This window comes from Narcine bancroftii, chromosome 5 (assembly GCF_036971445.1).
Source record: "Narcine bancroftii isolate sNarBan1 chromosome 5, sNarBan1.hap1, whole genome shotgun sequence".
NCBI lineage: Eukaryota > Metazoa > Chordata > Chondrichthyes > Torpediniformes > Narcinidae > Narcine > Narcine bancroftii.
Genome location: NC_091473.1, coordinates 191,436,840 through 191,453,925, shown reverse-complemented (window position 1 = coordinate 191,453,925; position 17,086 = coordinate 191,436,840). Strand labels below are relative to the sequence as shown.

The 17,086-nt window shown below is 49.0% G+C and overlaps 1 protein-coding gene across 3 annotated transcripts in view; it reads right to left on the bottom strand.

The window, feature by feature from the left end:
* smg5 (SMG5 nonsense mediated mRNA decay factor) overlaps positions 1 to 17,086 on the bottom strand; it is a 64,338-nt gene that overhangs the window by 46,434 nt on the left and 818 nt on the right. For all 3 annotated transcript variants that reach the window (XM_069940409.1, XM_069940412.1, XM_069940410.1), the window contains exons 2-6: positions 14,939 to 15,037; positions 13,566 to 13,689; positions 10,706 to 10,862; positions 3,551 to 3,640; positions 1,407 to 1,496 (exon numbers count right to left, since the gene is read on the bottom strand). In XM_069940409.1, the coding sequence (XP_069796510.1) occupies positions 1,407 to 1,496; positions 3,551 to 3,640; positions 10,706 to 10,862; positions 13,566 to 13,689; positions 14,939 to 15,037 (560 nt within the window). The remainder of the gene's footprint in view (positions 1 to 1,406; positions 1,497 to 3,550; positions 3,641 to 10,705; positions 10,863 to 13,565; positions 13,690 to 14,938; positions 15,038 to 17,086) is intronic.

Below are 17,086 nucleotides of genomic sequence, written 5' to 3'. Positions count from 1 at the left end.
AAATTCTCTCATATTCTTGCCTTCTTCATCTTCCTTAAGGTCCACTATCTTTATATTATTTCTTCTATTATAGTTTTCCATTATATCCATCTTCTGAGCTAACAGCTCATGTGCCTCCTTAACTTTTTTATTAGGTTCTTCTAATTTCTCTTTTAAGTCTTCTACTTCCATTTCTACGATTATTTCTCATTCTTCCACATTGTCCACTCTTTTTCCTTAATCTGACATGACCATCTCTATTTTATTCATTTTTTCTTCTGCACTTTTAATTCTTCTTTTTATTTCATTAAGTTCTTGTAATTGCAATTCTTTTACTGATTCCATATATTCTTTAAAAAAAGATACATCCATTGTCTTGCCTTTCTCTTCTTCTTCCATTTCTTTCTGTTCTTCTTCTTCTTCTTCCTCTGGGTTGACCATCTGTTGTTTCCTTGTTTTCTTTTTACCCTCTTCTTTCTTGTTGTCGTTATTGTCTGTGTTCTGCACCTGCTGCTGTGCTGCAGGTGTCTCTCTCAGCTGTGGAGATCGACTCCGCAGCTGATCCCCCTCCCGTCAGTGTGTTTTTTTTCATGCGCGGTTGCGCACTTTTACTCGGCTCTACGAGCCATTTTTATAGTCCCGAGCCCGGGACTTTCACTGACCTGAGGGAGCGGGCCTCTCTCTCCGCGGCGGGCCTCCTCGGACAGGTAAGGCCTTCAGCTTCTTCTTCCGACGTTCTTTCTTCTTCTCTTCTTCCCGTTGTTTTCGACTTTTCTCTCTTCGCTGCCATTTTCTTCCCACCTTTACTTTCACTTTATTTTAATTTTCGTGTTTGTGCCTTTGCGTTTTCTCCGTTTTTTTTAAACTTTACCGGAGAGGGCTGGAGTTCCCCGACCGGCCACTACTCCATCACGTGACTCCTCCACTGGTGAACTTTGTTAATGCTAACTTCTGTGCACAGTACAAGAATTGCCTGCAACCAGTGAGATTGGACTGTGATCCAAAGAACTTTTCTAATCTTAAATATACATTACACACACCCGCACTTAGTATTAGAGGTGGGGGGGTTAAGTAGTTAGGTAGGTTAAGTAATAAGTTAGAGTTTAATTCTGTTTTCTTGTTCAATTATAATTAAAAACTACTTTTGTTTAAGTGACCCTATGTTGTGGTGCATATTAATTGCTGCTGGTTTTGGGGGTCCTTTGGACTCCATAACAATACAGCACAGTAAAAGGCCCTTTCCGCCCACGAGCCCTTGACGCCCAGTTACAACCAATTAACAGAACTCCAGTACCTTGAAAGGTGGGAGGAAACCAGAGGGCACCTACACAGACACAGGGAGAAAATTCAAACTCCTTACAGTCAGTGCAGGATTCAAACCCTGGTCGCTGCCGCTGTAACAGCTTCCAGCTTGGCAGTGTACTCACCCACATGAGGCGCCACCAGTAGTGACTGGTAGTAGAATCTCTCGGCCAGCTGCTCAGTGTCTACCCCAGACAGCTCATTCTGATAACGTGCTGAAACACAGGACAGGCATGAAGGTACTGAGATTCCATATCATGAAACAACATTTATTTATTGGTATGGGTGAAATACTTGTCCTGCACATGTATTGTGTATCTGTATGTGTGTTATGTCTGGTTGTGTGTCTGCACGTTTTGCACTGAGGACCGGAGAATGCGGTTTCATCAGATTCTATTTGTATAATAAGATGACAATAAACTTGATTTGACAAAAGGCATGATGAAAGGGCATTTCTATTCCACTTCCAGGCAAACAGGCAGAGGGTACTGAAAGGGGAGGGGGTTTCGGGGAGGGAGGGGGAAGTGTGGGCTCACACAATGGGGGAAGCAGGCCCATTGAAGATGCACTGCTTGGCCAGTGACTCCCCACATCGAGGCTTTTCCAATAGGAGCAGACTCTGGCAACAAAGTCAAGCCTCCTGCTACTCTCTCCATTCACAAGCCAACCACAAAGTGCACTCTCCACACTCTGCTGGTAGCCCAGATAATGGAATCCGGGGCATTGGTTCCTGGGCTAAAGGTAAGCATGGTATATGCGGTAGGTCTGGTTGTGGACAATCATTAATTCAAAAGTCCTGTTTTCAGCTTTTGGATACCTTGTATAGTCATGTAAACGTCGACCACCCCCCCCCCCCCCCTATGGCCCAAAATTCGCATATTTTCCATACCTCCCATGTAAAAGATCCCCTAATTTTTGGCATCAGCTGCCCGCCCATCCGTGCTTCCTGGCGCAAACCTTCGCTTCAGCTGCCCGCCGGAGCTCCCAACGCCCCGACTGCAAATCAGGAGCTCCTGACACCACAAACGCTGATCCTCGCCTTGGCCGCCCACCCACCGGAGCTCCCGACATAACTGTGAAACCTCACCTCAGCCGACTGCTCATCCGAGCTCCTGACCGCAGATCCTACCCAGGCCGCCCATCCATCCACGCTCCCGACACCCCGACCTCAGATCTCCCCCCACCCCCCTCAGCCATCCGCTCACTGGAGCTCCCAACATCTCGGCCAGATTAGATCCAAGGCCCCAGCCACCCACCCATCCAAGCTCCTGACACCCCAAACGCGGACTCAACGCCCAATCCTGGCCATCTGAGCTCCCAATGCTAGGTAGTATCTGTGTAAAAGTTGACCTCCCAAATTTGACCCGAAAAATTGGTCCCCAAAACTCAACTATTACACAAGTATACACAGTAGGTTTGGTTGTGGACAATCATTAATTCAAACGTTGCGACAGAGCAGAGAATAGGTCCTCTCCCAAATGAAGCCCACACATGGTGGGCAGTATCGTCGACATTGCAGGTGAGCAGAAACAGCATATCTCCTTCCCAAATACACAGCACATTCAAAGAATTGAAATGTCGCTGTGGCAATGAACAGATGTCTTCAGATGAACATTCCAGGCTTCGAACCCCCAAGGCCCTGAACTACAGCAGCCGCTGGGCAGAGAACCATGGAACACTGCAACACAGAAACAGGCCTTTCGGCCCTTCTGGTATGTGCTGAACTATTTTCCTGCCTAGTCCCACTGACCTTTCCTCCTGTTTACATACCTGTCCAAATTCTTCTGAAATGTTAAAATTGACCCCGCATTCACCACTTCAGTAGGCAGATCGTTCCACACTCCCACCACTCTCAGTGTGAAGAAGTTGCCCCTAACATTCCCCCTAAATTTTTTCCCTTTCACCACCGGTTTGTAACTCACCTACCCTCAGTGAAAAAGCTGACCTACATTGACTTATCCCTCTCATAATTTTAAATACCTCTATCAAATCTCCCCTCATTCTTCTACGCTGCAGGGAATAAAGTCCTAACCGGTTTAACCTTACCCTGTAACTCAGTTCCTGACATCCCAGGAACATCCCAGTAAATCTTCTCTGCACTTTTTCCAATCTTATTGGCATCTTTCCTGTCGTTAGGCAACGCCAGGCCTCTGCACCCAACGGAAGGCGGGGGGCCAAATGGGAGAGCGCGAGCCAAATTTCGGATCCTGCAACTTTCCCAAAGAGAGCGGGGGAGAGCAAACACCGAGCGTTGAGTACCAGCACTTACCGAGGTCCCCGAGGTACAAGAGGCATCTGTGACAAGCCATTTGAGCACATTCCATTTCCTTGCCTGAAGCAGTCACCAGTTTCCGGCGGCCTACCCAGGAAAGAAAAGTGAAACCCTTTCAGTTAAACGAGATGGAAGACAGTCCACTTAAATGTAATAGTTTAAAGGGAATTCACAAGGCTTTCCAGCTTCCACTCCAATGCACATCAGCAGACGAGATAACTACATAATAATAGGTGCCAACTATAACCCTCGTCTCATCATCCCAGATATGATACAGTAACAGAATGTCCACAGTAACTAGGCATCCTCTGTCAAATCTACTATTATCAGTGTTGGACTTGCACCCAAGTATTTTACAGCATTAGAATTATACCCAGCACCGCTGCTCCCTGTTGTTTGTGGGAAAATTGTGGGTGGTGTGGTAAGCAGACCAGGACCCGAATCCCGTACGTCTGCGTGGATTTCCTCAAGCTGCAGTGGTTTCCACCCACCATTCAAAACGTACCATCGGTCGCAATTGAGCGGTACAGGCTCGCAGGCCGAAAGGGCCTGTTACTGTGCTATGTGAGAACATTTAAAAATGTAAAAAGATTTATCCTCATATACATCACACAGCAACACACACAAGTACTATATTCAAGGATAATTCTATCACTAAAGCCATTACAATGCCAGATTTAGGCCAGCAGTACATCACCCAGTGTGGGTATAGACTCAATAGCATTTCCAGTTTTAATAAGCAACATGTCATTAAATATAACTAGAAGTCTAACACTGGGGTACAGCGGTGGTATGGTTCTGTCACTGTCCAATGCTGGGGTACAGCAGTGGTACGGATCCGTCACTGTCTAACACTGGGGTACAGCGGTGGTACGGATGTCACTGTCTAACGCTGGGGTACAGCGGTGGTACGGATCTGTCACTGTCTAATGTTGGGGTACAGCGGTGGTACAGATCTGTCACTGTCCAACGCTGGGGTACAGCGGTGGTACGGATCTGAAACTGTCTAACACTGGGGTACAGCGGAGGTATGGATCTGTCACTGTCTAACACTGGGGAACAGCGGTGGTCCGGATCTGTCACTGTCTAACGCTGGGGTACAGCGGTGGTACGGATCTGTCACTGTCTAATACTGGGGTACAGAGGTGGGAAGGATCTGTCACTGTCTAACACTGGGGGACAGCTGTGGTACGGATCTGTCACTATCTAACGCTGGGGTACAGCGGTGATACGGATCTGTCATGTCTAACGCTGGGGTACAGCGGTGGTACGGATCTGTCAAAGTCTAACGCTGGGGTACAGCTGTGGCACGGATCTGTCACTGTCTAACACTGGGGTACTGCAGTGGTACGGATCTGTCACCGTCCAACGCTGGGGTACAGCGATGGTACGGATCTGTCACCATCTAACGCTGGGGTACAGCGGTGGCATGGATCTGTCACTGTCTAACGCTGGGGTACAGCTGTGGTACGGATCTGTTACTGTCTAACGTTGGGGTACAGCGGTGGTACAGATCTGTCACTGTCCAACACTGGGGTACAGCGGTGGTACGGATCTGTCACTGTCTAACACTGGGGTACAGCGGAGGTATGGATCTGTCAGTGTCTAACGCTGGGGTACAGCTGTGGTACGGATCTGTTACTGTCTAACGTTGGGGTACAGTGGTGGTACGGATCTGTCACTGTCCAACGCTGGGGTACAGCGGTGGTACGGATCTGTCACTGTCCAACGCTGGGGTACAGCGGTGGTACGGATCTGTCACTGTCTAACACTGGGGTACTGCGGAGGTATGGATCGGTCACTGTCCAACGCTGGGGTACAGTGGAAGTACGGATCTGTCACTGTCTAACACTGGGGTACAGAGGTGGGAAGGATCTGTCACTGTCTAATACTGGGGTACAGCTGTGGTACGGATCTGTCACTGTCTAACGCTGGGGTACAGCTGTGGTACAGATCTGTTACTGTCCAACACTGGGGTACAGCGGTGATACGGATCTGTCACTGTCTAACACTGGGGTACAGCGGAGGTATGGATCTGTCACTGTCCAACGCTGGGGTACAGCGGAAGTACGGATCTGTCACTGTCTAACACTGGGGTACAGAGGTGGGAAGGATCTGTCACTGTCTAACACTGGGGGACAGCTGTGGTACGGATCTGTCACTGTCTAACACTGGGGTACAACGGTGGTACGGATCTGTCACTGTCTAACGCTGGGGTACAGAAATGGTACGGATCTGTCACTGTCCAACGCTGGGGTACAGCCGTGGTACAGATCTGTCACTGTCTAACACTGGGGAACAGCGGTGGTCCGGATCTGTCACTGTCTAACGCTGGGGTACAGCGGTGGTACGGATCTGTCACTGTCTAATACTGGGGTACAGAGGTGGGAAGGATCTGTCACTGTCTAACACTGGGGGACAGCTGTGGTACGGATCTGTCACTATCTAACGCTGGGGTACAGCGGTGATACGGATCTGTCATGTCTAACGCTGGGGTACAGCGGTGGTACGGATCTGTCAAAGTCTAACGCTGGGGTACAGCTGTGGCACGGATCTGTCACTGTCTAACACTGGGGTACTGCAGTGGTACGGATCTGTCACCGTCCAACGCTGGGGTACAGCGATGGTACGGATCTGTCACCATCTAACGCTGGGGTACAGCGGTGGCATGGATCTGTCACTGTCTAACGCTGGGGTACAGCTGTGGTACGGATCTGTTACTGTCTAACGTTGGGGTACAGCGGTGGTACAGATCTGTCACTGTCCAACACTGGGGTACAGCGGTGGTACGGATCTGTCACTGTCTAACACTGGGGTACAGCGGAGGTATGGATCTGTCACTGTCTAACGCTGGGGTACAGCTGTGGTACGGATCTGTTACTGTCTAACGTTGGGGTACAGTGGTGGTACGGATCTGTCACTGTCCAACGCTGGGGTACAGCGGTGGTACGGATCTGTCACTGTCCAACGCTGGGGTACAGCGGTGGTACGGATCTGTCACTGTCTAACACTGGGGTACAGCGGAGGTATGGATCGGTCACTGTCCAACGCTGGGGTACAGTGGAAGTACGGATCTGTCACTGTCTAACACTGGGGTACAGAGGTGGGAAGGATCTGTCACTGTCTAATACTGGGGTACAGCTGTGGTACGGATCTGTCACTGTCTAACGCTGGGGTACAGCTGTGGTACAGATCTGTTACTGTCCAACACTGGGGTACAGCGGTGATACGGATCTGTCACTGTCTAACACTGGGGTACAGCGGAGGTATGGATCTGTCACTGTCCAACGCTGGGGTACAGCGGAAGTACGGATCTGTCACTGTCTAACACTGGGGTACAGAGGTGGGAAGGATCTGTCACTGTCTAACACTGGGGGACAGCTGTGGTACGGATCTGTCACTGTCTAACACTGGGGTACAACGGTGGTACGGATCTGTCACTGTCTAACGCTGGGGTACAGAAATGGTACGGATCTGTCACTGTCCAACGCTGGGGTACAGCCGTGGTACAGATCTGTCACTGTCTAACACTGGGGTACAGCGGAGGTATGGATCTGTCACTGTCCAACGCTGGGGTACAGCGGAAGTACGGATCTGTCACTGTCTAACGCTGGGGTACAGCAGTGGTACGGATCTGTCACTGTCTAACACTAGGGTACAGCGGTGGTACGGATCTGTCACTGTCTAACTCTGGGGTACACGGTGGTACGGATCTGACACTGTCTAACACTGGGGTACAGTAGTGGTACGGATCTATAGAAACATAGAAGATAGGAGCAGGAGTAGGTCATTCGACCCTTCGAGCCTGCTCCGCCATTCAACGAGATCATGGCTGCTCTTAAAGTTCAGTACCCCGTCCCCGCCTTCTCTCCGTAACCTTTAATACCCTTATACTGAAGAAATATATCGAATTCCCTCTTAAATATATTTAATGAACCTGCCTCTACTGTCCTCTGTGGCAATGAATTCCACAGATTCACCACCCTCTGGGTATAGAAATTCCTCCTCATCTCGGTCCAAAATTGTTTGCCTATTATCCTCAAACCATGGCCCCGGGTTCTGGATTCCCCCACCATTGGAAACATCCCATCTGCATCCATTCTGTCCAGTCCTGCCAGAATTTTATATGTCTCTATGAGATCCCCTCTCAATCTTCCAAACTCCAGCGAGTACAATCCCAATTTGCGCAATCCTTCCTCATAAGTAATTCCTGCCATTCCAGGTATCAGCCTGGTGAATCGCCTTTGCACTCCCTCCATTGCAAGAACATCCTTCCTTAGATAAGGTGAACAAAACTGCACACAATACTCCAGGTGGGGTCTCACCAAGGCCCTGTACAGCTGCAGTAAGGTATCCTTGTTCCTATACTCAAACCCTCTTGATATGAAGGCCAACATACCATTTGCCTTTTTAACCGCCTGCTGTACCTGCATGCTCGCCTTCAGAGACTGATGTACAAGTACCCCTAGGTCTCTCTGCACTTCCCCATCTCTTAATCTATTGCCATTCAAATAGTAATCTGCCCTCCGGTTTGTATTACCAAAGTGGATAACCTCACATTTATCCACATTGTAGTGCATTTGCCATGTAGCTGCCCAGTCCCTCAATTTATCCAAATCACACTGGAGCTTCCTGACCCCCTCTTCCATGCACACAACCCCTCCTAGCTTAGAGTCATCTGCAAATTTGGAGATATTACATCCAATCCCCTCATCCAGATCATTAATGTAAATTGTGAACAGCTGGGGTCCCAGTACAGATCCCTGTGGCACCCCACTGGTCACCGCCTGCCACTCAGAAAATGAGCCATTTATCCCAACTCTCTGTCTTCTACCTGCCAGCCAGTTCTCAATCCACATCAATACTTTGCCCCCAATCCCATGAGCCTTGATTTTGGAAGCCAGTCGTTTATGCGGGACCTTATCAAAGGCCTTTTGGAAGTCCAGGTACACCACATCCACTGGCTCTCCCCCATCTATTTTACCTGTCACCATCTCAAAGAATTCCAGTAGATTTGTCAAGCATGATTTACCTTTTGTAAATCCATGTTGACTCCATCCAATCCCTTCTCTGCTAGTCATATGCTCCGCTATTACATCCTTAATAATGGATTCCATCATTTTGCCCACTACTGATGCAAGGCTCACCGGCCGATAATTCCCCGCTTTTTCTCTACCCCCCTTTTTAAATAGTGGGGTAACATTAGCTACCCTCCAATCCATGGGTACTGATCCTGAGTCTATCGAGTTCTGGAAAATAATTCTTAAAGCATCTGCTATCTGAATGGCCACTTCCTTGAGTACCCTAGGATGTAGATTATCAGGCCCTTGGGATTTATCTGCCTTCAATCCCATCAATTTCCCCAAGACCATGTCCTTAGAGATACTGATTTCTTTCAGTTCCTCCCTTGCATTAGTCTCTATGTTCCCCAACACTGTATTTGTATCCTCTGTGTCTAACACTGGGGTACAGTGGTGGTACGGATCTGTCACTGTCTAACACTGGGGTACAGCGGTGGTACGAATCTGTCACTGTCTAACACTGGGGTAAAGCGGTGGTAAGGATATGACACTGTCTAACGCTGGGGTACAGCGGTGGTACGGATCTGTCACTGTCTAACACTGGGGTACAGTGGTGGTACGGATCTGTCACTGTCTAACGCTGGGGTCCAGCGGTGATACGGCTCTGTCACTGTCTAACGCTGGGGTACAGCGGTGGTACAGATCTGTCACTGTCTTACGCTAGGGTACAGCTGTGGTACGGATCTGTCACCGTCTAATGCCGGGTTACAGCGGTGGTACGGATCTGTCACTGTCTAACGCTGGGGTACAGTGGTGGTACAGATTTGTGTCTAACACTGGGATACAGCGGTGGTACGGATCTGTCACTGTCTAACACTGGGGTACAACGGTGGTAAGGATATGACACTGTCTAACGCTGGGGTACAGCGGTGGTACAGATCTGTCACTGTCTTAACGCTGGGGTACAGCTGTGGTACGGCTCTGTCACTGTCTAACACTGGAGTACAGCGGTGGTACGGATCTGTCACTGTCCAACACTGGGGTACAGCGGTGGTATGGATCTGTGTCTAACGCTGGGGTACAGCGGTGGTACAGATCTGACACTGTCTGACACTGGGGTACAGCGGTGGTATGGATCTGTCACTGTCTAACACTGGGGTACATCGGTGGTACTGATCTGTCACTGTCCAACACTGGGGTACAGCGGTGGTATGGATCTGTGTCTAACGCTGGGGTACAGCGGTGGTACGGATCTGACACTGTCTAACACTGGGGTACAGTGATGGTATGGATCTGTCACTGTCTAACACTGGGGTACAGCAGTGGTATGGATCTGTGTCTAACGCTGGGGTACAGCGGTGGTACAGATCTGACACTGTCTGACACTGGGGTACAGCGGTGGTATGGATCTGTCACTGTCTAACACTGGGGTACAGCAGTGGTATGGATCTGTGTCTAACGCTGGGGTACAGCGGTGGTACAGATCTGACACTGTCTAACACTGGGGTACATCGGTGGTACGGTTCTGTCACTGTCTAACACTGGGGTACAGCGGTGGTACAGATCTGACACTGTCTGACACTGGGGTACAGCGGTGGTATGGATCTGTCACTGTCTAACACTGGGGTACATCGGTGGTACGGATCTGACACTGTATAACGCTGGGGTACAGCGGTGGTATGGATCTGACACTCTCTAACGCTGGGGTACAGCTGTGATACGGATCTGTGTCTAACGCTGGGGTATAGCAGTGGTCTGGATCCATCACTATCTAACGCTGGGGTGCAGCAGAGGAACAGCATTAGACAGTGACAGATCCATTCTACCACTGACCTCGGCATTAAAGTTCTGCTTTCATTGTAGTGCAAATCAATCAAATCTCTTAACCACTTTGCAGGAAAGTCCCAAATTCCTCTCACTCTGAACACAACTGCCCGGCCAATCACTTACCATTCCCAGACACTTTTTACTCAAAGACACACATCACTGAGATCGCATACAACTGTAGTCCAGGCACCAGGCTCTCTGGTGACGTGTTCGACCACCGAGTCCCGCCACCAGGAGTAGTGTACCGCACCACTCCGCACCAAATGACTCGCCCCCCCAACTTCTTCTGGACTGAAGCACTGACCTATGAGGGGGTCGGTGACGTGGGTCCAGTCGATGGAGCTGTGCAGTTCGAGTTGGTAGTGGGACTGGACGTACAGGAGCAGATGCTGATAAAACCCAATGCCCGCAATCAGATGGGTGCGGTAGGCGCACTCCAGGGCACTCCGACTGTGGATGTGCTGTGGGACAGGTCACAAGGTAGTCAGAACGTGACACAAACAGGTTTGCAAACAAGAAATGAGTGAAACACGAAAGTCTGCAGACGCTGTGACTATAGTAAAAAAAATACACCACTATTAACGGCCCCAAACTGTCCTTCCAAGTGAAACAAAATTTGACTTGTTAATCTGCAGGGATCATCTACTGCATCTGGCACTCCTCTACATCAGAGAGACTCTGCTCTATCCACCACCACAATAGCAGGGATGTCCTAACAGCCACTCATTTCAATTTCCTGTCCCATTTTCCTGCCAACGAGTCTCATGCACTGGCAGACTTAAACCACCCACAAATTTGGAGAACAACACCTCATCTTCCAACCGGGAACCCTCCAACCAGATGACATCAAGAAGGACTTCTCTGGCTTTCTTTAAACTGCCCCCTCCTCCACCATTGTCGCTTCCCAGCTCAGTCTCTCACCCCTTTCCCCTCTGTCTCCTTTCACAGAGCCAAAATCAATTCTCACCTCTCCTCTTTCATCCAATTAACACCTTTTGTTGGTCTGGACCCCTCCCCCAGCCAGCACTGTCACTCTGTGAGATTTCCTGTTTTTGCTTATTCCTTAAAGTAGGGCTCAGGCCCAAAACATCAGCAACATATCTTTATCTCCTATGGATGCTGCAAGGCTAGCTGAATTCCTCCAGCATTTCAGTGTGTTTTTATTGCAACCAAGAACCACAAGTTAGCAGCCCTGCTACAGTGCCAGCACACCTGGTTCAAACCCGGCGCTGTCTATAAGGAGTTTGTATGTTCTCCTCCTGTCTGCGAGGGTTTCCACTGAGTGCTCCAGTTTCCTCCCACCGTTCAAAACGTGCAGGTTCATTGGGGTATTGGGCGGCACGGGCTTGTGGCTGGAAGTCATCATCTTGGAGAATCTTTCCTGGACCCAAGACCCTAATGGCATCGTGACAAAAGCACGTCGACTTTCTCAGGAATTTGCGGAAGTTTGGTATGGCATCGGAAACCCTGGCAAATTTCTACATGCAAACGTGCTGACTGGTTGCATCACGGTCTGGCTGGGGGACACTGACGTAAAACCCAGCCCAGGACATCACATGGAGAACCGTCCCCCACCACCTACAGGGAACGCCGCTGTCGGAGAGCAGCAGCGATCATCAAGGATCCACACCACTCAGCGGCCACTCTGTGGTCACTGCTGCCATCAGGAAAGACGTGTTGGTGCCACAAGACTCACACCCACCAGGTCCAGGAACAGCTGCTACTCCTCCATCATCAAACTCCTATTGACAAACTCAATCAGGGACTTATTTAAAGACTCTGACGTGCACTTTTATTGCTTTTTTTCCCCTCTCTGAATTCCAGTTTGTTTACATTTCTTCAATGTACATGTGTACAGTTTTTTTTGCACTGCCAGTAAGTGATAATTCTGCCTCACCCACAGAAAATAGAATCTTAGGGTTGTATGTGATGCCATGTCTGTTCTCTGGCAATAATCTAAGTTTGGGATTAATTGGGTGGTGCAAGTTCATGGGTCGGAAGGGCCTGTTACCGTGCTGCATGTCTAAAAAGAAAAATGAAACTCTGGGGATTTCCAACCACAAACATCCATTTCATCAATTAACATCAAGCCAGTTCATTAAAAATACCAAACCTTTCTGAAATGGAAGAAACCTCCAAACAGAAATTGATTAACTGCTTGAAGCGTATGATTTGCAGAAGAGATGGGGGTTTAGCTCCAAAGGCTGAACAGTCTCAACACACAGTTTGAAAAATTCAATGATTCTTTGAAATTGCACAAAGTTGTTTGCATATTATTTTCAAGCAAAATCACAATTATTAACAGCAAAACTTGGAATTGGCAGCAGACCAATGCAAACTCAGAACGCCAACTCCCTCCACCTCGGAACACCAAGACGCCAGTTTGATGGTGTTGTGGACAGCTTTCCAGGCTCACAGAGGGATCTGGCCAGCTGGAAAAATGGCAGATGGAATTTAATGCAGACAAGGGCGAGGTGTTGCATTTTGAAAGGGCAAAACAAGGCAGGACATACCTGGTGAACAGCAGGGCACTGAGGAGTGCAAAGCTTTAGGTATAATAGCCTTGATAAATCAAAGAATTGAGAATAGGAATTGGAAAGTTATGATAAAGTTGTACAAGACAATAGTGAGGCCAAATTTGGAGCACTGTGTGCAGTTTTGGTCACCTACCTACAGGAAAGCTATCAATAAGTTTGAAAAAGTGCAGAGATTTACTAGGATATTGCCGAGAATTCAGGAACTGAGTTACAGAGAAAGGTAAAACAGGTTAGGACTTTATTCCCTGGAGGGTAAAAGAATGAGGGGAAACTTGATGGAGGTGTACAAAATTACGAAGGGTAAAGACAGTAAATGCAACTAAGCTTTTTCCACTGAGAGTAGGTGAGGTACAAACCAAAGGATATGGTTAAGGGTGAAAGGAGAAAAGTTTAGGGGGAACTTGTTCACAGAGACAGCGATGGGGGGTGTGGAACAAGCTGCCAGCTGAAGTGGTGAATGTGGGCTCAATTTTCACATTTCGGAGGAATTTGGACAGGTATGTGGATGGGGGCAGAGGAGGAGAATGGGAGGGGTGCAGGTCAGAGGGACTAGGCAGAATAATAGTTTGGCTCAGACTAGAAGGACCTGTTTTCCATACTTTCATGTTCTAATGATATGGAAGCTACCTTCTTATTGGTTTTGACAACCTGGATGACTTCGTAGTAAACCTTCCTCCAGAGAAGCTCTTCAGCCTTGCGTCCGTATTCCACCGGGTGCAAAAACATGAGCTTCACGCAGAGCTCTCTCAGCCTGTGGATTCAGAGTGCACACAGCACGGTCAGTTACCCTTACGCGGTTAGTCCACAACCAGGCGAGCCGTGATCGGGCTGAAAACTAGAACAAGCTCAAAGGGCTGAACAACAAGGCTCCAGGCACCCTCCCACTACATTCACAGGCCAGGGGATGAAACATCCACAGGAGAGAGAACAAAACAGCAAATCTGATGGGTAACTCAGAACCAGACACAGCTGGAGACCAGAAAGCAGTGCCCATTCTAAACTCAGGGAGATGCAGATTAGGAAACGTGGAACAGGACTTGCCACCTCCTATGAGAGTGACCTTGCAGCAGCCAACACGAGTGGAGATGGCATGGAGAGATTCATGCTGGCACACATTGCTTCACAGTGGCTTGGATTCTGACTGAGTCTCAGTGGGTCAGAAGGTAGCAGGTTGAAGATCAGTGAGTCATTTCACCCCAAGTTTCGGCAAACCCTTTCCTGTTAACAGCAGCACACCAGGTCCACCGCTCTCCGATCCCCATCCCACTCTCTGCACTCCCCCCCACCGACCATACCCGTCTCTAGCACTCTCCCCTCCCCATTGATCTCTGCCTCCTCCATTCCTACCGGTCCCTCCTGCAGTCCCTCTCTGCTCACACCACTCGCCTCCCCATCAGCTCCACTGCTCTCTACCCTTACCACTCCCCATCACCATCCCACACTTCGAGCTCCCTCTCACCATCCCCCTCTGTACCTAGCACTACCACCCCCACCACTTTCTGTCCCTCCATTCTTACCACTCCTCCTCTACCATCTCCACTGCTCCCCTCAACCTTCGCCACAGTCCCTATCACTCCATCACACCCCCCCTGCTCCCACCTCCCTTCAGTCCACCTCTCTGCAATCTCCCAGCCCCGCCCATCCCCCAGCTCCCACCTCACCACTCCCTCCTCCCTGCCACCCTCCATCCCCCCCATGCTCCCTCCCTGTTCCCCCCACGTTCCCTCACCCATTTCCCCCTACGCTCCTTCCCCTCGTTTCCCCCTTTCTCGCCCTCCCCTTGTTTCCCCTTCACTCGCCCTCCCCGTCCCCCCACCACTCTTCCTTCCCCATTCCCCCCCCCCACGCTCCCCCCATCCGTTCGGTTATGCATTTTTATCTATGCTATGTAAAGTTTGCTGTTTGACCAGCTGAGTTTCACCATTCACAAAGAGTTCTTTTGGACAAAAAAAAACTTCAATCAAGTCCATCAGCATCAAGCTCTTCCTGCCCACACTCACCTGTTGCGTAGGCTGATGTTTTCGGGTTTGAAAACCTCCTGATATGCCATCTTATTGCTGACGATTGCATCCAATCGATGAACCGCTTCCACCACAGCCCTGCGCAACAAAGTCAGAGCAACTTAGAATCCCTACCTCGATTTCCATTCAAAAATATATAGGATATGGAGCCGACTGCGCATTTAGTTCCCAGGCACAGCCATGCTAGAATCATCAACCAAGTCATTTTGCTGAGGACAGCAGACAGTATTTGGGACTTGTGGGCCAAAAGGGCCTGTTTCCGTGCTGATTCCCTACATTTAAACATTTTGAATTTTTTTTTTAAACTTCTCCGGTAATCCACAGGCATAAGCTGGGCCCAAGATGGCGACGCCTACCATCAGGAGGCATTAGCTTTGTACTTTTTGATTTGGCACCCAGCAAAACTTTCTCCAGACTTCCACTTGATCACACATCTTTCCCTTGACTCCTCGCACAACAGCCAACACACTCCACTCTGCCACTCTGTTATGGCGCCCGTGACGCAGGTTTGAATCCAGCGCTGGAGTTTGAAAGCTTTCCCGGGTGCTCTGGTTTCCTCTCACTTTCCAAAACGTACGGGGATTGTAGGTTAATTTGGGAGTAATTGGGCGGCACAGGGGCAAATGACCGGAATCGCCTTCTACCATGCTGAAAAGAAATACAACATGGTAACAGGCCCTTCCAGCCCTCAATCTCATGCCGCCCAAATACCCTAATTAACCTACGACAAGGTACATTTTGAAAGGTGGAAGGAAACTGGAATGCCCAGAGGAAACATGGGGGCGAAAGTACACTGACGGAGTTACAGCGTTTGCTATGCGAAATGTGCTGCTATTTAAAATTTAAACACTTTTCCTAACTTGCTGTCACCCATGGGCTCCATATTCTAAAACCTCAGAGGAGAAATTTCTAATGGAATGGCAAACTCCATTCACCTCGATTTCCAAGCAGGTGATTCCTCAATTATCCCCCAGAGCCTCGTTCATTTCTGTGACACTAAGCCAAGGCGGCACACCTTTACAGCACCAGCGATCAGAATTTGAACAGGTATGTGGATGGGAGGGGTTTGGAGGATTATGGTCTGGGTTCAGGTCAGTGGGGCTTGACAGAAAAATAGTTTGGCACAGACTAGGAGGGCCAAAGGCCCTGTTTCTGTGTTGTAATGTTCTATTAATTTGCAGGCTTTCTCATCATGGAAATCAATACAATATTCAGGAAAATTAACCTCAATTGCCCAAAATAGAACAGAGGAACTAAGAATGGACTAATAAGCGGGCAGACAGGAGCGAGTGGGCTCAAATTAGAGCACAATGAGTGGATTTTCGCCAAGCGAAGAGCAACGTAAAAGTCGAAAACCCATGCCCCAAGTTGAGAGTCAAATCATCACTTACAACTGGCCATCGCTAGCAGCCCTAGGACCCTGCTTTAAGGACTTGAAAATTCTGCGACTCTGTCCTGACACCTCCAGGTCGAAACAACCATGAAGAAGGCTCACCAGCAGCTACACCTTGTGAGGAGTTTAAGGAGACTTGGCGCATCACCAAAGACTCTTGAAAATTTTACAGGTGGACCGTGGAGAGCATTCCGTCTGGTTGCATCACTGTCTGGTACAGAGATGCCAAGGGGAAGGACAGGAAAAAAAACTCCAGAGAATTTTTAACTTAGCCTATGGTATCACAGGCACCAGTCTTCACTCCATTGAGGACATCTACAAGAGGCGGTGTCTTAAGAAAGCAGCTTCTATCCTCAGGGACTCCCACCACCAAGGGCATACCCTCTTCACTCTGAAAAAAGGTACAGGAGCCTGAAGATGGCCACTAAGCAGCACAAGGACAGCTTCTTCCCCTCCGCCATCAGATTTCTGAATGGACAATGAACCACAGACACGTCCTCACTTTATCCTATTCTCTTGCACTATTTACTTTGAATTGTAATTCATAGCAATATTTGCATTTGTGGTGCTACTGCAAAATAAATTGCATGACATGTTCATGACAATAAAATCTGATTCAAGTCTGCATCTTCTCGACAAAGATTAAGCAAATAAAAAATAGCATCCACCCTCTCCCTCCACCCCACCTCCCTCTTCCCTCCACTTCACCCCCTCCAACCCACCCCTCACCTCTC